General features: G+C 40.4%; 1 protein-coding gene and 1 long non-coding RNA gene across 3 annotated transcripts in view; one reads left to right on the top strand and one right to left on the bottom strand.

Annotated features, from left to right (window-relative positions):
* Positions 1–5,752, top strand: part of LOC121712971 — a 13,096-nt gene extending 7,344 nt beyond the window's left edge. Inside the window, exon 3 of the long non-coding RNA XR_006032706.1 lies at positions 5,560–5,752. This is a non-coding gene — a long non-coding RNA (uncharacterized LOC121712971). The remainder of the gene's footprint in view (positions 1–5,559) is intronic.
* csad (cysteine sulfinic acid decarboxylase) lies at positions 5,283–21,432 on the bottom strand. Of its 2 annotated transcripts, XM_042097132.1 has the most exons (15): positions 21,417–21,432; positions 19,980–20,031; positions 19,372–19,518; positions 17,059–17,185; positions 12,482–12,572; positions 11,854–12,076; positions 11,217–11,296; positions 10,993–11,047; positions 10,040–10,156; positions 9,889–9,953; positions 9,647–9,728; positions 9,362–9,561; positions 6,400–6,451; positions 5,996–6,085; positions 5,283–5,727 (listed from the first exon to the last, which is right to left on the bottom strand). In XM_042097132.1, exons 3-15 carry the CDS (start codon positions 19,501–19,503, stop codon positions 5,554–5,556), a joined length of 1,488 nt encoding a protein of 495 aa, XP_041953066.1. In that variant the 5' UTR covers positions 19,504–19,518; positions 19,980–20,031; positions 21,417–21,432; the 3' UTR covers positions 5,283–5,553. The 2 variants fall into 2 exon arrangements, with proteins under 2 accessions (XP_041953066.1, XP_041953067.1); XM_042097133.1 differs by lacking the exon at positions 21,417–21,432 and having other exon boundaries at positions 19,980–20,099.

The raw sequence follows: 21,432 nt of genomic DNA, 5'->3' as shown, positions 1-21,432 counted from the left end.
ATTAAATATAGCCTAGACATCTAAATATTAGATGATCAGATGATTTACAGTTCTATGTAATATGTCATGTTTCATGTTTTTGTAATGTTTCATACAGTGATGCAGGTCTACTGCTGTGAATAGGCTAAATACAACTTTGATTATTTTTATAGCCCACTACTGTATAGTTAACTTTGGCCTTTGTGCCCCCCACCAAATATGCCCAACTGAAGGCCAAGTGGCCTTGCCCCTAAAATGGTGAAATTCCAAGCCTGGGCCTAACTGTTGATTATTAATTGGGGTGATATTAAATCATGAATATGAAAACTGACATGTTTTTATGGTCTTGGTCTCGACTCCTAAAGGACTCGGTCTCGACTCGGACTTGCTTCCTCAAAGACTCGGTCTTGACTCGGACTCGACTGTATTTGAAAACCAACGGACTCGGTCTCGACCCTTCAAAGACTCGGTCTTGTCTCGGACTCGGCATAGGCGGTCTCGTAAGTTCGTTTTTGTGTGTGTGTGTGTGTGTGTTTATGTGTTTGTGTGCGTGTTTTGTGGGTGCATGTATGTGTGTGTGCATGTGTAGTGTGCTATTCAACTACTTTCTTGACAAGTGCTTCACAGGAGAGGCGGAATCTCACTGGCACCACCAATGTGTAGCACCCATCTGAGTGATGCACAACAGCCATTATGTGCCAGAATGTTCACCACACACTAGTTTCATGCAGGTGGAGAGTGAAGGAGTGAATGAACCAATTACACACTGGGAAGATGATTACAAGGCCAAATTGAATGAACCAGGTTGGGAATTTAGCTAGCAAATCAGGGAACCACCTACTCTTTGCGATAAGTGCTATGAGATCTTTAACAACCATGGTGAGTCAGGACCTCAATTTAACATTCATGCAAAGGAAAACAGGCCACAGGGAAGAGTGCCACCTATTGGCCAGCCACCAACACCACTTCTAGCAGGAACCTACTATTCCAAGGAGGTCTCTTATCCAAGTACTAACTAAGCCTGCTTAGCTTCAGTAATTCAGCAAAGTCATGGTATCTGCTGGTCTGGCTGCTGGCTAAAAACAAAAGGTGAAAGGCATATATGATTCTAACTGTCTCACTGAATTGCATTATGCACACTCAATTCTCACTGGTATCTGCTAGAAAACAAGTACCAAAACATGATTAGTTCATAGATTTCACATGTAAAATACATTTTATACAACCCCACCCGCATCTTGCCTGTTCATAATTGGCCCCCCATGAACGGAATTCCAAAAAACTTGGTGTGCATTCAGAGGCTGTCATAATGATCCTACACTTCCAATTTCGTGCAGTTTTGACCATGTCAGGTCAGAGATACCTGTGATTACAACATCTCATTTTTGCTTTTTCATTTTTAACTAGGTGGCGCTATACATGAAATGAGTGGTTATGGGATGGGTTGACATGGCCCCTTAAGACTAACATACAAAAAAAAGGTGGTCCTCCTAGGCCCTACAATTCTCGAGATATTCAGAGAAAACTGTGTCCACCCTACCCTCCTTTCGAGGGTCCAGTCCGGCGGGGGGGCGACAGATCAAAACGAAAAACAATGGTCCCATGTTATCCTTGTGGGGCTACATGCCCACCAAGTTTCGTGCACCCCGGTCATTCAGTGTCCCGGGAATCCTTGATGTAAAATTACACATGCGGGAAAAAAAACGGAAGAAAAAACTATACCTAACTATACTAAACCTATATGACCACCGCTTCGCTGCACGGCGGTCATAATAAGTGCCCCTTACACGACAACCAAAATCAATGGCCAGCTTCAGACCGTCGAGCCAGGCCAGGCTAAGGTAATTTGGAGGCCACCTGGTGATAGTTGTCCAGGTCTACAAGGCTCATATCCCTGAGACCTTTGTGTTCAGACTATCAGGCTATAGAGTGGTGAAGTCCCGCCCCTTCCGTTTGCCTCCATGGGACCTATCTTTCAAAAAAATTTGAACGGCAGTCTATGGCGAAAAAGAAATTATTTTCTGGTCCAGGTTGACTTGTGCCTTGAATTACCCATATGATGTTTGTCAATTTTAAAGACAATTTTTCATGTAAAGACATTTGCAGTTTGTTTCGTAACTATTGAATTACAACATTGTGAAAGATCGTAATTCCAACGACTACAAACCCATCAGTCGTGCTAGTGACGTTAGCTCATTCACAGCCACACTAGATTGTACAAGCATACCAGCAACAGGTCTTAATTGGGCTTTCCTTGCCGAAGAAAATACCATGAGTCAGAGGATTAAACACATCAGGTAAGTTGTATTCGTCCATAGACTGTACATTACATACTGTTAAGTGACATAGCAGGCAGCAAGATGCAACCGTTATCGTTTCATTACGTTGGTGACGTACATCGTTCGAGACGAGAGATGTAGTCCACTGAGTGGATTCGCACAAAACCAACATAACTTTTGAAGTCTATCGAACAACAGTACTTTCTTGACGTGAAAAATTATCTTTTAAATTCACACACATCATATGTGAAATTTGTGGCACAATTCAAACGACCAAAAAATAATTGTTATCTCTCCATTAACTCCCGTTCATAACTTTTTGAAAGATAGGTCCCATGGACCGGAAGTAGAAGGGGCGGGACTTCACCACTCTATTTAGGATTAGCCTACACCTCGACACGCCCTCGCTTGTGAAAATGTCACCAATACCGCCCATTTTCAAACAGGACATTAGCAGAAAATCACGTATCCCATGCTATCTAAAGTCACCTATTTCCGCACATGCCGTATTATTTTTCCCCCTTTCACATGTATGTGTCACTTAATATTAATTTCTATACAAACAAGACGCGGATTCCTAAAGAAATGCAAGCACCCACACCAAGTGTATCTAAATTAGGTATGTACCAAAAAGGACATTTTACCGTGACTCGAAGAGCTGTAAACAGTGTTGTAAGGCTGCGTGTACAAATCCACTTGGAGCTCCAGTGGAAATTTGATTTCGCAACAAGAATTCTCGGTCTAACCCTTGATGAGTATGAGTGGGTGGAAATAGGGCACCCACTAGCCCAGCACCAAACTCCCAGCACAGTAAACAAAATAGGATTTTGAAGGCAGTAAATGCTCCCGTTAAGAACCAAACCAGATTTTGTTCAAGTCTACACACCTATGGCTACTGGAAAATGTAAGGTTCATTTATCAAATGTTATTTTGAAGTATTAAAAAACATCTTTATTTTAGAATTTCATAAGTTCACTTTTTACTGTGCTACATGGCGACCTCTGGACAGAGTTATGGTACGTGTCAATTATCGTAGCAAAGCCCACCACACCGCACATAGCCCATTGATTTCCTATGGAGAGCGGCAAGGCGCTGTTAACTTATCCACAATGCACCTCGGGAAGGCGGCGCAGCCATTCGAGCAGAAGCGGTGCGTCGAGAAGTTGGGCTCTGCCAAAGTCCTTTTGGGCAAGTCCCTCCACTCGGCGGCCATATGACAACGCTTTTTGGGCACTCGTCGGGCATCCATTTCGGCAGAAATGCGCGTGCGCAAGGCTTCACGACACCAATCTTGCTCCAGCGGCGAGATCACAACACATGATTGGCACGATGTCTTCACAACACACCATATGATTGGCTCAATGTATTCATATCACACCACATGATTGGCTCAATGTATCCACATGTCAATGTTTTGCCGAGGAAAGGGTGGGATATGTGTAGACAATGGCCATATTGGCGTGACAAACTAGCCCTATGCATTTCTATGGAGTATTTTTTGAGTGCTGTCTCTCCACATTAGAAAGTCTCTGGCTCTGCTGAACACTTTGGAAAGGCGGCACAGCCATTCGCGCAGAAGCGGTGCGTCGAGAAGTTGGGCTCTGCTGAACTTTAAAGTATAAGTATAAGTATATATAATTTTTGATCCCGTGAGGGAAATTTGGTCTCTGCATTTAACCCAATCGGTGAATTAGTGAAACACAAACAGCACACAGTGTACACACAGTGAGGTGAAGCACACACTAATCCCGGCGCAGTGAGGGGTTAGGTGCCTTGCTCAAGGGCACTTCAGCCGCGGCCCACTGGTCGGGGCTCGAACCGGCAACCCTCCGGTTACAAGTCTAGAGTGCTAACCAGTGGGCCACGGCTGCCCACTTTATGCAAATGAGAGCGGTTAACATGAGGCGGTTTGCCATTGAAAGTACATCTTCGGTAAAGAATTCCTCTTCTTTGCTCTAGTCTACCGGTCCGGAACAATAGCCTGCCAGAAATATTTGTTCTGCTTGATAATCGTCTTGGATTGGCACCTGGGAATGACAAGGATCGCCCCAGTGATTAGGCCCTACTTTGTTTTTCCAACAGGGAGTGTTCATGTGCTTTGCCGTCAGAATGTGTGATAAACACGGATGCCACAACAAAGGTTTAAACATACGCTCACTAATCCTAAATAAACAACTTTATTTGCTTAAAATAAAGATATGCAGCTTAGATAGATAGATAGATAGATAGATAGATAGATAGATAGATACTTTATTGATCCCCAAGGGCAAATTCAAGCTTTCAAGTGACAAAAACAAGTCCCAAGTTCACATTAAAACAAGAATTCTCGGTCTAACCCTTGATGAGTATGAGTGGGCGGAAATAGGGCACCCACCAGCCCAGCACCAAACTCCCAGCACAGTAAACAAAATAGGATTTTGAAGGCAGTAAATGCTCCCGTTAAGAACCAAAACAGATTTTGTTCAAGTCTACACACCTAGGAACTACAACGTAACGACAAAAGTGATGACGAGCCCCTAACTGGGCAACTCTGTTAGCAAAATCTAGCCCCAGTTTCTGACTCACACATTACGTGATGTGAATGATGCGGAATGATGACGTTTTCACTGGGAAAAAGGTTTTTCCGATGCCCATGAATGCTAGGTTACCGTACACACCGCCGCGGACTTGAGCTGCAAAAGATTCAGGAAGTCATTCATTTTCAATGGAAGCCGGCTTCTCTCAGCTGCTAGAAGCTGCAAATCCGTCGGCGTTGTGTTTTGGGCGTCTTGAGCGTCAAGCAGAAAGTTGAAAGTCAGTCAACTTTATGCTAATGAGCTATGACGCAGTTCAGCGGCAAACAACAAGCAACGTAGAATGTTACCACGTCAGAGTGGGCAAACTGTCAAAAGCTTCTCCGTACTTTTTGAAAAGCGTCCTTGACAGGGCGACCAAGTCGGTGGCAGTATGTACATACAGTTAAGTGCAGACGGACGAATCGGGCCCTTATAGCCTAGGCTAATTTATTTCAGAAAGTCAAAATCATCTTTTTCATTTTTATTGTTTCTGAGTTGAGGCTCATAATTATTTTTCAGCATAGACTCATAGGCCCTGCTTAAGCAAATCAAAAAACACCACCAGGCTACTTATAAATGAAACATAATAGCAGTAGTAGTAGTAGTAGTAATAGTAATTACTGGGGCCTAGTAATAACATTTTGTTTTAGTTTGAGTGAGAGTAACAGACAAAAAAAGAAAACCCAGGTGCAATCATTAGGCTAATGTGTGTTGCTAATGTGCTGTTTTAAATATTCATGTTACAGATCTTTCCCGAGTCTCTCTATTTCATCAAGACAAAAATCCATGTCTCTTTGAGAGGTCTGTGGAGAGATGACAATCATGCGGAAGAAGTTGACCTGTCCATTCAATGGTTGATATCCCACCATCATTGTTCCCTCCTTCACCATTTGTTCCTTTATGGCTGGGGCCACCTGCCAATAAAGATTTGTGGCGTTATTACCACTTGTTTTTATTCCAAACAGATAAAAAATACACAAGGGATGTTTTTATCTCTGTCACAACCCGATGAAAGGGCTTATGTGGGTTGTTTGCTTATACTGCCTGCATTCTCTTCCCCTCGGACTGTTTCAATTTAGCATTGTTAAAAGAAAACAGCAAACATAATGTGAAACATGTTCTGTTATGTTTGCCAGTCTATATGTTCAAACATGTTATTTTTGTCCCATGATGTCACCTTACCTTTGACAGTCTGTCTTGGTAATCGGCACTGTTCTCCTTCCCCCTCAGACTGGGTGGTATGTACCAAAAGCAAGTATTCACAAATGTTGGCTGCTCACCAGTGGCCGATAAAAGCAATAGGTAGAATAAGACAATGTTTATCACAAAGTGACACCAGACTTGTATTTCTAGTTATTGGGAGTTTCTGGCAGATAACAAACTGGGGCACGTTTCCCAAAACCATAGTTGCTAAGAAAGTTAACTTTGTTGGTTGCAATGCAATTTCCCATTGCCAACCAACTAAGTTGCTAACAGGTTAGCAACTATGGTTTTGGGAAACGCACCCCTGATAGCCATCTTCAACAACCTGATGTAAAAAGATGTGGAAAAAACAAGTGTTGTTTTGGGCAGGTCAAGACATTCACCTCACTCAACAGTTGAAATCCCTCTCTTTTCTTGATTGCCTCTGCAAGGTACCTGTTTAGAGGAAAATAAAGAAATGTGGTTACTAGCAGTAAGACAAGGCACGTTTATCCATATAGTGCAGTTCATACACAGGAGTAATTCAAAGGGCTTTACATAAACAAAAGCAAAGAAGAATAGTAAATAAAAGCATACAAGGGCAATAGTTAAAATAGTTTAGAATGAAGTAAATACTATTAATAAGACTATAAACAAAAACATAAGACACAAAGAAGAAGAATTAAAAGACAGAGTCCATCCGATTAATAGGAAGTGCCTTTGATCACCTGAGAACATTATTCTTAAAGGGATACCAGGCAAGCCTGATGCTTTTTCTCTATGAAGCTCCCCCTGCCGTCTGTATGTGTCGATATGTGTGCGAGCCCTCGCTCGGTCTGAAGCTCTTTTCCTTTTCTTTGCATCTTCCGTCAAGAGTTTTCGCTGCTTATTCGCTGGCTCTGCCATTATACACACGTTTGCAACAATCGCTAGCGTTTCGTTAGCCTGCCTCTGTGCTGGGGATGCAGGATGTAAACTGATCTTGCTTCTCGCGATGTCTGAGACTTTGTGAGACTGAAGGTCGGCAGGTAGGATACACCGAACTTGCAAGTGGGATATTCTTCCTACAGGCAGTAGGGGCGGGCGAGAGAGCCTTCATTCGCCCCGTAATGAGTCATTTAACCATATACCGACCTACGAAGATAATTAATTAAAGGCACACTATGCAGGTTTTTTAGCTTAATATGCAAGTTTTTTAGCTTAATTTACTTTCATTTAACAGCTTCAGAGTCATTGGAATGGTTATATGACTTTTTTCGGGTTGAATGGTGGCCGTCTCGCTTCCCCCTAGCGCCTGTGAGCAGAAAAACCACCCTTGCAACTGTGGGCTGGCGGGCCGACAGCCTCAGTGTCAGGAAGTATAACTAGTGTAACAAATTGCTTTACTGCATTCAAATACACATACACGCCAGGCACCGGCTAGAAAAAGGTAGCGATGGAGTTTCTCAGACATTCATCATGACGGAGCCAGCGAAAAAAAAGCAAAAACCGAGAAAACAGTAAGATAATTGCCAATACTGCATAGTTTAACACGAAAACGTTGCCTGGTGTCCCTTTAAACCAATTTGAAACTGAGTATATTTTGCTGGGGCATTTTTGATGTCATCAGGAAGTTGGTTCCAGAACTGAACCGCATAGCTTCATCATGTTTACTTCTAAAAGCAGGTTTTACCAAAAAGATATTTCTTCTGACACCTGAGAGGTCTGGAAGGTTTGTACTGCTGAAGCATGTCTGATAGGTAATTAGGTGTTGTTCCATTAAGTGATTTACATATGCAATGATCTGGGGCCGTATTCACAAAGCCTTTTATCTTACCACTAGGAGTACTCCTAAATCGCACTAAAAGATTTTAGCTAGGAGTTTTCTCTTAAAAGTTATTCACAAAGCCTTTCAGACCTACTCTTAGTAAGGAAAAATGACAACTCCTAAACTAAGAGTGAGTCTTCGTTGCTATGGATGACGTCATTACTCATGCACAAGCTTGACTGAAGTGACCACCTTGATTGGCTGATGATTGTAACACGGGAATGATTCCCAACACCTCCTTTACGATGATGAGTGACAGGTCTGAGAATGCATGCGCTACACAAGGACGGAAGATGATGAATAACTGAATAAAAAGGCCTAGCCTATATGAATAAAGAGTAAGGCAAAACAAATAGCCTAGTAGCCTCATGAAACATACGGATTGATGATTGAAGTATCTTTGCAACATTATTAAATTAATCTGTCACCATATGCCTACATTTGCAAAGAGGAGAACATTTTAATTTGATTCACAATGAAACGTTACATTTAATTTACATGTTCACAATGAGTAGTTTTGGTTGTTGTTGGTGGCGTTATTGCATCCCTTTTTTGCCTACAATGCAAAATTGTTCCCTCGCGATTGGAAGCTCCTGTAGCCGCATACGCATTTCAAAACATTGTGATGTGAAATGCCACAAAAAGGGTTTGTGAATAGGTCTTAGTGAGTTAGGAGTCCTCTCGACTTCTTTTAAGCTGTCCCAGACTTAGGTGCTACTTTTAGGTCTAAAATGCTTTGTGAATTACTTTTAGTAAAAAAAATTAGGAGTCCTAAAGTTAGGAGTGACACGCCCATTATTTTTAGAAGTTGCTCCTAAATTCGCCAGTTAGGAGCTACTTTTAGGCTTAAAATTCTTTGTGAATACGGCCCCAGATCTCCATATGACTTCTGAGGTCCTGGGGAGTTTGACACAGATGGTTTGCTTCATTCCCACAATGTCCATGTGCAGACGAGTGTTTTAGTTTAGCCAAGTTGTTGATGTCATCAACTTGTTCCGTCTGTACGGCTACTGAGCACTTATTAGAGGGTCAGATCAATGCCGGCAGAAAAAAGGTTAGGTGATGAAGAGAGAGGCAAAAGTTTTCAGTTAAGACTTTGGCCCCAATCCAACTGAGTTATGTGCTATTTGGTCTGAAATATTCTCTGCAATTCCAGAAAAAAGGTTAAAATTGTGCATTTTGTTTTAATCCAGCTTCAAGGTGATTTGCCATTTAGTTCTGAGAGGCTAACTCACGTAAAGTTTCAAAACTAACCACTAAAGTTAACTAAGTTTGTAAGTAAAATAACAGAATGAAAAAGAATAGAAATCGCCAGAAATGATAGGTCAAGCAGCAGGAGTATGAAAAGTGCCCTACTTGCCTGAGTAAGAGGACATATTTGACTTAATGTCTTAGATTTATTTATGGCTACATAACGTTTTTGCTGTAGATAATGAGTTTGATTAACAATTTAATTTAAACATAATATAAGGGATCATTATTGTTATTATTATTGTTATTATTATCATTATTGTCATTATCATTATTTGAAAGCAATACAAGTGTTACATGAACTGGACCTTGTCAGGGAAAGGGCTCTCTCTACCCTCTCTGCAAGGCCTTTGGTGCCAACTGCTTTCCACATCAGCCATAGTTTCAGACAGTCCACCTTTCGACCACACTGGATAGTCTTGTCGCCTGTGTCCAAGCTCATGTCATAGAACTTATCTTGTTGAAACAAGTATGTGGCACTGGCACAATGACATTTTTGAAGCAGATTCTGTCACAGAGGGGTAAAATGATGCTCAAAAACGGCTGTTCAACTGACAAGTAAAACTTTGAATGACTTATCAGGGCTCTCTTACCGCAGTGTCCCTAACAAGGAATGCAGAACACTGCAGACCTGTTGTCAGCATCTTATGTTGGTTCCAAGTCACGGAGTTGGCTCTTGAAACACACACACACACACACACACACACACACACACACACACACACACACACACCAATAACAAAATTACAAATTGAAATATTTCCAAAATGTGTTCCCCAAATTTATAACAGTAAAAAGCAAATACTATAATAAAAACCTATTTTTCTCTATTCACCTTTCAATTCCTTTCACAAGATGCTTATGTTTTTTCGAGAAGAGCACACTACCGCCATGAGCAGCCTGTCAAGGGATAACAAGAATAAGATTATAACCACTGAATTTATGGAAGTATGATACAGCCAATGGAATTAATGAAAGGGACTTACATCCACATGCATCCATAGGCAATGCTTTTCACAGATGTCGGCTATAGTTTCCAGGGGATCAAAAGCTCCACGTATAGTTGTGCCTGATGTTGCAGTCACAAAGAAAGGGACTGCGCCCTGAAATATATGTAGATAGGACTACTGATGATACATTCTCTATGCAACATTACAATTACTTTACATTACATTTGGCTGACACATTTTTAATTTTTAACCAAAGCGACTAACACAGTTTAAGTTTTAAAGCAATTCTCTCAACAATTTTAGGACAATTTAAAAACAGTAGAATACAGTAACAATAAGTGCATCAGTGAGTGCTGTTTTTAAACAGTTGAGTGTCAGTTCAAGACGGGTGGTAAGTGCTAGGATCAGCAAGACTTGTTGTAAGTAGTGCTATAAGGAAATGTTCACAGTATAATATATCTATCAAAACATTTGAATGAATGAATAATTGGCTATTCTATGCCATGAGTAAAACCAAATGCAGCCGTGGCCTGCTGGTTAGCGCTTTGGACTTGTAACCGGAGGTTTGCCGGTTCGAACCCCGACCAGTAGGAACGGCTGAAGTGCCCTTGAGCAAGGCACCTAACCCCTCACTGCTCCCCGAGCGCTGCTGTAGCAGGCAGCTCACTGTGTCGGGATTAGTGTGTGCTTCACCTCACTGTGTGTTCACTGTGCATGCGTTAGTTTGTAACGCTATGGCAGTTGTCTACACATATCCCACCACTTCCGTGGCAAATCATCGACATGTGAAAACATTGAGCTAATCATTTGGTGTGTTGTGAAGACATCGTGCCAATCATGTGTTGTGATCTCGCCGCTGGAGCAAGATTGGTGTCGTGAATCCTTGCGCACGCGCATTTCTGCCGAAATAGATGCCCGATAAGTGCCCAAAAAGCGTTGCAATATGGCCGCCGAGTGAAGGGACTTGCCTAAAAGGACTTTGGTAGTACCTGTGATCTGGCGAGCATGATTTTTACTTCAAGGTCTTGTGGGTCCATGGAACCACTGGATATGAGTAAGGCAATAACAAATATTAGAGCACAATCTATATCACATTGAGAGTAGAAACATGGTCTGCTCTATTTAACAAAGCTGTCAAATATGTTTTGAAAGATGGTTGAATATATATTGAGTCATTGGATAAAATAGGACATATATACAAGGACATGTTTACCTTTGATCTGTTTTCACATGAAAAACATTGTCAGTCCCTATGCCAAGGAATGCTGCTGCCTTCATCACAGAATAATGACACTAGAGAATGTAAAATATTAACAGAATACTATAAATAATAAAGATTTCCCAGTTTATCTAAATGCTTTAAATCAGGGGTGTCAAACATAAGGCCCGGGGGCCAGATCAGGCCCGCCAGCAGGATTCATGCGGGCCCCCCCAGATGTTTTTTGGTAGGAAGAGAACATTAGAGAAAAAAAAGATATTCACATCCAGCTGTCTTCAACAATGTGTAATAAGCAATATCTCTATGATATGATACATTGACACCATCCTTAAGAAGGAAGTAGCTGAAAAAAACTGACATGGAAGTAGGGTATTTTAAGAGAAAAAGAGCAGTATATGACAGCAGTACATGATTTGTACTAGTTTGCTCATAAGTGGGTCTAGTAAAGAAGTATAACATCTAACAACACTCCTATACCCATGCAGAGAGATGATGATAACCACAACAGTGACGACCCTCGTGACGTCTCATTCCAACAAGACCGGCCCACTGCCTGATATGAGTCTGACACCCCTGCTTTAAATGTTACTGTTTGGGCCAAAGGTCTTTATAATAAAATTGTTGTTCTTACTTCTTGAGAGGTGAAGACAGCAAGCCGTGGCAGAGCCCAGAGTCCTTGCTGTTTTATTTGAGGAAAGGCATGGTAACGTGCCACATTCATGGCAACCATGTTGGACATAGAGCCACCTGGACAGAAGAGGCCGTCGCCACTGGGCCAGCCCACCATTGAGATGAGTTTGGTGAGAACCACGTGCTCCATCAGAACAAACACTGGGGCCACCTCATATGTGTATCTGTGCAGAGATTATATCACACTGAACATAATGTATATATGTGGAAAACAAGCAATGATGAAAAGAGTAGCATGGGAGAATGGTGAAATCTCATACAACTGCTTCTCAAACCCCAATGCAACTCTGATTCAAAATGTGTGAATCAGACCACTGGCAAGCCAAAGTAGAAAGTTACGCAACCCAAACTGTAACTCATGACTACCTAGGCTTGGTAAAAAAATAAACAAATGTCACATTAAAATTACTAGATCATCTTTTGTGTCCTCATTTTAAGTGAGGTTCACTTAAGGTACACTTGACAAATACTCATAGTGAGGTATTTCTAATGTTGGCTTATGTTTCTTTGCAAAGAGGGGAACTGGGTTGGTGTCTCAAGTGCAGATGACATAAGTTATAATTTCTTACTGGCTTGTATTGAGAGTTTCTGACAGGAGTCGACCAGCCAGGGCATGGTAGTCAAGTCCAGAAAATAGCTGATTAAAGAACCGTGGATGGTCTGAGACAGAGAAGAAAAGTAATTTCACATCCTTTAAACTACACAAAATCCCAAGAGCTAATTAATAACAGCGAAAACATGTACATTCATGAAAAAAAATGTAGGCTGTCTCAGTGAATGCTTGGCATGGCAAATTATTGTATAGATCAGCGGTCCCCAACCACCGGGCCGCGGGACATTCCTAACCGGGCCGTAGCCTACGACAAGAGTTTAAAAAAAAATGCATGCAAACTAAATAAACTCAATTTAATTCGCAATAATGTCACATTCGCAATAATACCCACTGACGATGGTGAGCCAGATACCTCAAAGAAAAAGAAGGGGTCATTCAATACGAAATATGACGAGTCATATTTAAAATAAGGTTTCGCAGAGACCGGTGACTCGCATGCATCAAGTCCTTTATGTGTGGTATTTGGCGATAAGTTGTCAAACGAAGCAATGAAACCATCAAAGCTAATTCGAAATCAAGAGTCCAAGCATCCTACACTTAAAGACAAACCCCTTGAGTTCTTTGAGCGTAAGAAACGCGAGCAAGAAGGACAAAAAACTAGTGCGTAAAGCAGTGGTCCCCAAACTTTTTCTTCCGAGGGCCAGCTCACTATGCCTGGCTCTAAGAGAGGGCCAGAGACTCGGAGTATATCAACCATAAATAGCTTAGTGCTGTGAACAACAGCAGTCTACCTTAGTTGAATATTCCATTACATTTAATCATAGGCTACTGCAATTTAATACCATTGCTAGCTGTGTTTATGTTGCCATATCAGTGTAAAATGTAGCTCAAATGAAATAATACTAATAAAAACATTGCTTGTTAAGAACAAGCAATATCCTACAAATAATGTAAAGTTATCAAACTATGAGCGTTTTATGAAGTGCTGGCAAACACATCTGAAATGACCACCATTCTAACTTTCACTCACCTGATGAGAACTTTGAACTCTGTATGAACATTTGAATGTGTGAATAAAAAATAGAAATAATTATCCCAGAAAGTCCCAGAAATATGACTTGAATAGAAGTTAGTTATTAACGAATAATTGATAAACTTTTAGAATACTTTGAGCACTGATTCAGTCAGCATAGGCCTCTTACATTGTTTGCAGGTAGGCCTACATTTCATTCCGTTTTCGATGGCAAACGCGAAACAGCGCCAAAACAACCACCAGTGGACAAAAAGAGTATTTTTTTTAACAGTACATGTGTACTGTTAAGACTCACCGTTAGCTGCATATTTTAGTGATGAGGGCTGGGTGTCAAAACTCGCTTACCTGTGTGACATATTCGGGTTGCTTAATGACCTCAACCTGTCACTGCAGGGGAGAATGACGACTGTCTTTAAACTGGCAGATAAAGTCGCTGCATTTAAAGCCAAGCTTGATTTGTGGGTACGACGAGTGGATCGGGGTGTATTTGATATGTTCCAAACAGTAGTGGGGGTTTTGGGAGAGACTGAGACAGGGCTCTTTCTCTCGCAGCTGGTGCGCGATCACCTTGTTGCGCTTTCAAATGAGTTTGAGCGTTACTTCCCATCCTCCAAAGATCCACGGCAAACCAATGAGTGGGTCCGCAACCCATTTGTCAATATCCAGAATAGTTCTAACTTGTCAGCGCAGGAGGAAGAGCAGTTGATCGAAATTGCAAATGACGGTGGTCTTAAGAGTGTGTAGGCTATGAGGAAAACTCTCTGGCGGGTTTTTGGACGAAAACCAAAGCAGAATATCCCGAGATAGCCGTAAAAGCGCTGAAAACGTTGCTACCATTTCCTACCACGTATCTATGCGAGGCCAGGTTTTTGGCAATGACTGCAACTAAGACCAAATTGCGCAATCGACTGGACATTTCAAACACACTGAGGGTGTCACTGTCTTCCATCACCCCCAGATGGAACCTTCTTGTTGCAGAGAAACAAGCACAGGGCTCCCACTGATTATATTCGTAATGCACGTTTAGTTCCCATGTTTTGTTACCATATTTTGTTAAGCATGTTCACACATGATAGATGTAGCTTCAAGTTGTTCAATTTTCATAGTTCATATTGTTAAATTTTCACTTCTTCAAGTTCACGTTTTTCACATTTTTAAGAGTTCGTTACCTTCACTGTTCATACATAACTGGAGCTAGTTCTTTTCAAGTAATGCATGCACAACACGGAACATGGAACCCCCGAACCCCCCCACCAGTCCGTGAAAAAAAATTGGGAATCAAACCGGTCTATGGTACATAAAAGGTTGGGGACCCCTGGTATAGACAATAAATAGCGCAATAAGTGATAACTGACTGATTAATTGATTAATAGTAGAGTCATTCCATGTGAAATGAGCCAATGTTGGAAACGTTCCCGCTTATGGAGTGAGGATTGTCTCAAAATTATTTAAATATATATATATATATACACATAAGGATACATATACATACATTTAGAAATATCCAAATACAAAATAAAAGTATAAAAATGTGACATATAAATAAATAAACAAATTTATATAAATAAACGTGTCTTTGTAAATATATTTTCGAGATTTGAAAATAAATATGCTTGACTTTGTATGTGGAATCTGCATTTGTGAATCTCCTTTTTGCTTTCATGTCAATGACGTCATTTTGAGACATTCCTACCAAAGATTCTATAGTTAACTTTATCAACCGTCTCTGTTCCTACTGCACATCAAGATCCACAAATAAATACCACTAGATTTGAATGCGAAGACACCCTCGCCTGAACAACCAGCAGATGGCAATGTTGTACAACAGGTCTGTTATCAACTGATAGCAACTGAATCTTTCCGACGCTGTTTTCCCTAGTTCAGTTCAATCAAGTGGTCTATGACTAGCAGGATTAACGACATGGAAGACACTGGATTAAATGGATGGGTAAGTAATAACAACTAACCAGAACGATTTATTATCGGTTTCGATGTGTAGTGCCGTTTTTAATTTCATAGACTGTATAAATAAATCCATTTAGCAATATTGACATTAATGGCAGTCTGTCAGATTACAGATTCTCAGCTGAGCTGGCTCTCACGTTGTTAACCTAGAAGCTATGTTAACATCTGTAACGTAAGATCTGCAACATCTGTAAAACAGCGAACACGAAAACAGCCTGTCACTTGAGTTGCAAGACACAATAACTTCAGGGAAAAGTATATTTTATTTTAAGGGGGCCCTAAATCGGATTTTAAGGGAAATCTTAACTTAATGTGTTTTGTGCAGGCACCAACAAAGCTGAAGAGGCACCAGCAGTTTAGCTAGCTGTTAACGTTAGCAGCTGTACGCTAACTAAATGGACTTATTTATACAGTCTATGAACTAGGGAAAACAGCGTAGGAAAGATTCAGTCAGGCCTACTATCAGTTGATAACAGACATGTTGTACAACACTGCCATCTGCTGGTTGTTCAGTGGAGGGTGTCTTTAGCCTGGCTAGGGTGTCTTCGCATTCAAATCTAGATTCTAGTGGTATTTATTTGTGGATCTTGGTGTGCCAAGAATGTCTCAAAATTACGTCATCGACATAAAAGTAAAAAGGAGATTCACAAATGCAGATTCCACATACAAAGTCAAGCATATTTATTTTCAAATCTCGAAAATATATTTACAAAGACACGTTTATTTATATAAATTTGTTTATTTATTTGTACGTCACATTTTTATATTTGTATTTTGTATTTGGATATTTATAAATGTATGTATATATATATATATATATATATATATATATATCCTTTTATATATATTTAAATCATTTTGAGACAATCCTCACTCCATACCCGCTCGACCCACTCACATTTTCTTTATTCACTGATATTGTGGGCCTTAATTTAGAGTACACCTACTCCAATTTCAGAAATGTAACCGTAGGCCATTTTGAAAATTTCAGACTAGCTTATCTCTGATGATTTTTGGCATGTAAACAGTCAACATAGTTTACATTGTCATTTCAAAATATTCTTTTACCATTCCAAATTTTATATCATATATTATAAGTTTTCAGCCCCATAGCACCTGACCCACATGACTGTTTTAGCCACTGATTTTTTTATTTTTATTTCCTTTTTCAAACTTGGACACATCCTGAGGGGACAGTAAAAGAGAAACACTTCTAAGCAGTCTACAGAGTGGCAAACTATTGCAACAGATATGCGCACAGGGCTTGCACCTCATTCTGTTCTTCCATGATGATTATAAAGATTTCATTATCATCATTTGACAGGTATGACAGATGTCAGGTGTCTGACACATGAATGACACTGTACAGTTGATTTGACATAGAATGAGCCAGCTTGAATGACCAAGTGTGAATCATCAGATGAACCTATCAGTTCATAAATTACTGCTGTGTGAACTTTTTGGCTTCATAAAGCACTTACTTTTTTTGAGCAAATAAGTTCATTGTGATGTGCCTATATTGTGCACTCCTGAAAAGATCTCCAATTTAGTAGTCAAAGTACTAAGGCGTTCAATTAAAAATAAAAGTCACTAACTGGTCTTGACGCTGTATTTGGCGACATCTCGGACTCTGGACAGCAGCTGGTCATGTGACTCTCCACTGTCTCTCAGCTCCAAATCCAGCAGCTCCTCCAACTGCTCTGGATCATGCCAATCACACACCTGCAAGATTATCACCACACACACACACACACACACACACACCTTGTAAGGACATTTATACAGTCTATGCAGTTAAAAATGAAAAGGGGGGGGGGGGGGGGGGGTAAGCATTTGGTAATGAATGCTGAATATTATAATCAGTGATGCCAGTACTTAGCATCACTGATTATAATATTAGTAACGCGTAACGCGATACTTAGTAACGCGTAAGTCTATTTTGACCACTTTTTTCGGTAATGAGTAATTTAACGCGCTACTATTTACAAACCAGTAATCAGATTAAAGTTACTTATTTAAATCGCTGTGCGTTACTATTTTTGTCATTTTCCTTGGTAAAAAGATATATTCTTTGCTTTCTTCTTGTCTCGGGGATTAAGGTCATGTAGGCTATGCCAACCTTTTCAGCATGAGGACAACTCGCGTGTAAAACCACGCAGCGACACAAACGTAAACAACAATGGAGGGAGGAGAGAGATGCACGTTTTATCTATACAGTCATTATTTTGAGTTTGTGTCAGCTAAACATGACAACATTAAGGTACGTTGTACATTCTGTGCTGGCGACAAAGTGCTGTCTAGCTAGACATCCCAAGTCTCCCGAAGTTTTGGGAGTCTCCCACATATTGATATCCTGACGCCCGCAAATTACATAAAATCTCCCGGAACCTAGAGCGAACAAGAGAACGCAAGCCAGACCGGACGTCAAATCGCGTGTGCATCTAACGGAGAGGGAGAGAGAGAGGAGTGGTGCGTGTGTGCCTGCAAGCGCATCCAAGACAGAGCATCCTGGTCTGTTTTGCTAAATCAAGCAATCAGTTTTCAGTGTAGGTGGGCTTATATCTCTTTTCTCCTGAACCTAATTAATCAGTTCAGTTAGTGTATCTAGGAACAGGAGCGTCATGGCAGAGTCAGTGCCCCTCAAATAGGAACATTTAAGACCCATTTCACATTAGACTACACAAAAGTGTACCCAATTGTCTCATAAGAGTAAAACATAATGATAGTATTGCACACTGCACTGTTTGTAACAGTGACTTTAGCATTGCTCACGGAGGGTTTTATGATTGCAAAAGACTTGTTGAGGTGAGTTTAACAAGTGTAATTTCATTTGCATATTACTCAGGCCTATACTAGATGGCTAGTTGCCAAGGCTACATGAAAAGGCCAAACTACCAAAATCTACATATTTTACTATCACATTTTCTATCAATAGGCCTTCCTTATTTGGTGTACTGACTAGACATTATTGAACAAACATCTGCATTTCAGTATCTGAGTAGGTTAGGTTGGGATGTCTGCTATACATTGTTGGCATTACTGTTAAAATGCACTTCCAGTATAGTGAGTATTGGCAAAACCGGTTATCATTTTTATGTTGAGGCGGTGGGGGTGTTGTCGGCAGCTGCTGAAAGTAACTAATAAAGTAACTTGTAATCTAACTTAGTTACTTTTAAAATTAAGTAATCAGTAAAGTAACTAAGTTACTTTTTAAAGGAGTAATCAGTAATCAGATTACTTTTTCAAGGTAACTGTGGCAACACTGATTATAATATAATAAATGTACAGTGAGCAGAATTTAAGCATGGCTGCATGTCACATCTTTTGCAGATCAAAATGACATACGCCTAACAGCTGTTTTGAGTCCAGGCTATATGTTTAACCTATTGAATAACTTGATGAAAGAGAAGACAAACCATTTTGTGGAATGTTGCATCATCATCATGAAATTTGTAACAATCAGCACACTTTCATGCAGCCAATAAACGGTTTCGAATCAGTTTATTGGGAATAAACCGAATATGCATGTGTCTTGTACACTGCAAAAAATGATATCTTACCAAGTGTACCTTATAATAATGGCAGGTTCAAACACACCTGGCTCCACAGGAAACAAACAAGCTCCCCAAGACCCTTTCGTGCAACTAGTCCATTGAGCACATTAGTGCCTCATCCAAGCTATAAACAGCCAAATGTTCCCAACAATTGGTGGGAGCCTCACAGTATTGTTCCAGGAGCACAGAAGGCAAGGTTATAATTTGATTTGTGTTAGCTTAGCATAACATTTTATGGCCCAGTTCTGTTGAAGGGTTATGTTAATTCTTTAGGTTAATAAATTGATTTTTACAAAAATGTTATAGCTTTTATAGCACAATCTCAAGGAAGGTAGCTTAGACCACATTTCATACCTTCTCATTCACATCTGTGGCTTTACAAATAGCCTCCTCGAAGATAACTTTGAAAGCCTCAATTAGAAAGTGCTGGCCCTTTGCATGGCTGAAGTCTGAAATATCTGCATCATGGCCATTAATTCCATTCATCTTCTGCTCTGGATGCTTATGGAAAGGAGAGAATGAGACAATTCACTGTAATTGACTGTAAATAACATTAATTGATTCACCACAATGTATGAAATAGACAAATAAACTGATAATGTGTAAAATGTCACATAAGTAAGATATTTCAAATGCTCAAGGACCTGCAGGCAACAGCTATTTTTAAAATAATATCCTCCATATGGAAATATTATAAACAAAACTATCATTGCCCTAGTATGCAAAAGTTGCATAGTGACCAAGGTTAGTAGGTTATAACCAGACTATCAATTCTGAGAACTCTTAGTATATCTTATTCGTCATCAAGCACTCTGAACATCATTCATTGCACAAAAATATTCAACCTAACATTATAAACTTGCATTAACACAGAAAGTGTTTAGTTGTAGCCCATGATATTCAATATATATGGTAGGCTACAGATTAATTTATTTCCACTGTCTTAATTAAAAGATCCTAACCTGTCAACGTGTTGTGTAGCCAGCTGCCGCTTGTCCACCTGGTATAAAGGTATTAGAGCAATGATTAGATGGTGATCGATTCCAAATATAAATAGAGAACAGGGTCAAAAAGAGTTTTACTTTCAAGCATGCAATTGACCTGTCGCTAAGCGCCACCCTTAGAACGCAGATGAGCCAATGACAGTCCAGCCTCAACGGGACTCGGACATCAGCTCGGACAACTCCATAGGAAACAACAGGGAGGAGGCATACAATTACAAATGAATGGTTATTTATGGAGTTTATTAACTTAAAAAACCCCGACGGATAACCATGGTCAAACGTTTTGCAGGGGGACGTGTAATACTGATAGCCGGTACCCCGAGAGGCTAGAAAACGGGTATATTTTCATCAACAGTTAGTTACTCGCCACAACTGCTTGTCACCTTGTATGTATTCTAAAGTTTTGAATACACCCCTCCATAGCATAATTAAGTCCCTTTTGATAGCTTCTGGAGGAAAGTAAATCCTTTTTCGACCAAAACGTCCTCAAAGCCTGCTTTCATATACTGTCAGCTGCCATTGTCCACAATGTATTTCTAATCAAGTCTGGGTTGTTTGTCCGAGTTTTCACACGGTAACAATGGGGGGCGGGGTTAGCGACAGGTCAATTGGGTTGAAATTCTTGGGGGTGTGACAAATCCCCTGATATTATGATGCAATGTCTTCGTGAATAGCTCGGATTATTACCCATGAGAAACTTCTTCATCCCTGTGTTTTTCCATTAAGAAGCCCATTAAGTAGGGCCCTATATGATTTCCGCTATGCGGAAAACGCGGCGGATTCACTGAATGCTACACATGAAAACGGAATTCTCTTATAAACATGGAATTGCATGGACAAATCAAATATTTGCGTAGTTTACATAAAAACAAAAAGCATATAAGAAGGTATCTACCTAACCCGTGGCCGAAAGACATTGTTAAACGTAATCATATCTCGAATATTCCGTGCGTTTGTTGATTGGACGTGACTCGCAAAAGTTAGACAGAAATGGGCAGATTCGCAAGATTCGTGAAGCGGTTTTTTTTACTTGCGTAGTTTACATGAAAACAAAAAGCATATAAGAAGGTATCTGCCTAACCCGTGGCCGAAATACATTGTTAAACGTAATCATATCATATTTCGAAATTCCCGTGCGTTTGTTGATTGGTGCGTGACAAAGAAAATAAGCGATCAGTGGCTCTCGGCAACGGTGGCTAAAAATGAAACTGCTTGACTGCTAGATAACGGTGCTGAACAATACCCCAATGACTAGGCTACGAGTCTGAAAACAACTACAGTAGTTTGCATTGACGTGACTAAAAGTTAGACAGAAATTGGCAGTTTTGCGGTTCAATAAATCATACGAGAAACGTTTTCATTGCATAGCCTAATAGAGAGCTCTATCTTACGGTAGACAACAAGCTACAAC

The sequence above is a fragment of the Alosa sapidissima genome, chromosome 7 (assembly GCF_018492685.1).
Source record: "Alosa sapidissima isolate fAloSap1 chromosome 7, fAloSap1.pri, whole genome shotgun sequence".
NCBI classification, from domain to species: Eukaryota; Metazoa; Chordata; class Actinopteri; order Clupeiformes; family Clupeidae; genus Alosa; species Alosa sapidissima.
The sequence above is the reverse complement of the archived record's forward strand: the minus strand, read 5'-3'. Positions and strand labels throughout refer to the sequence as shown.

Excerpts from the sequence above, each read along its gene's own strand:
- csad (XM_042097132.1), bottom strand. The coding sequence starts at position 19,503 with ATGAATGGAATTAATGGCCATGATGCAGATATTTCAGACTTCAGCCAT. Across the intron at positions 17,186-19,371 it reads CCACAGATGTGAATGAGAAG|GTGTGTGATTGGCATGATCC; the intron begins GTATGAAATGTG and ends ATAATCTTGCAG. Across the intron at positions 5,728-5,995 it reads ACCAAGACAGACTGTCAAAG|GTGGCCCCAGCCATAAAGGA; the intron begins GTAAGGTGACAT and ends CTTTATTGGCAG.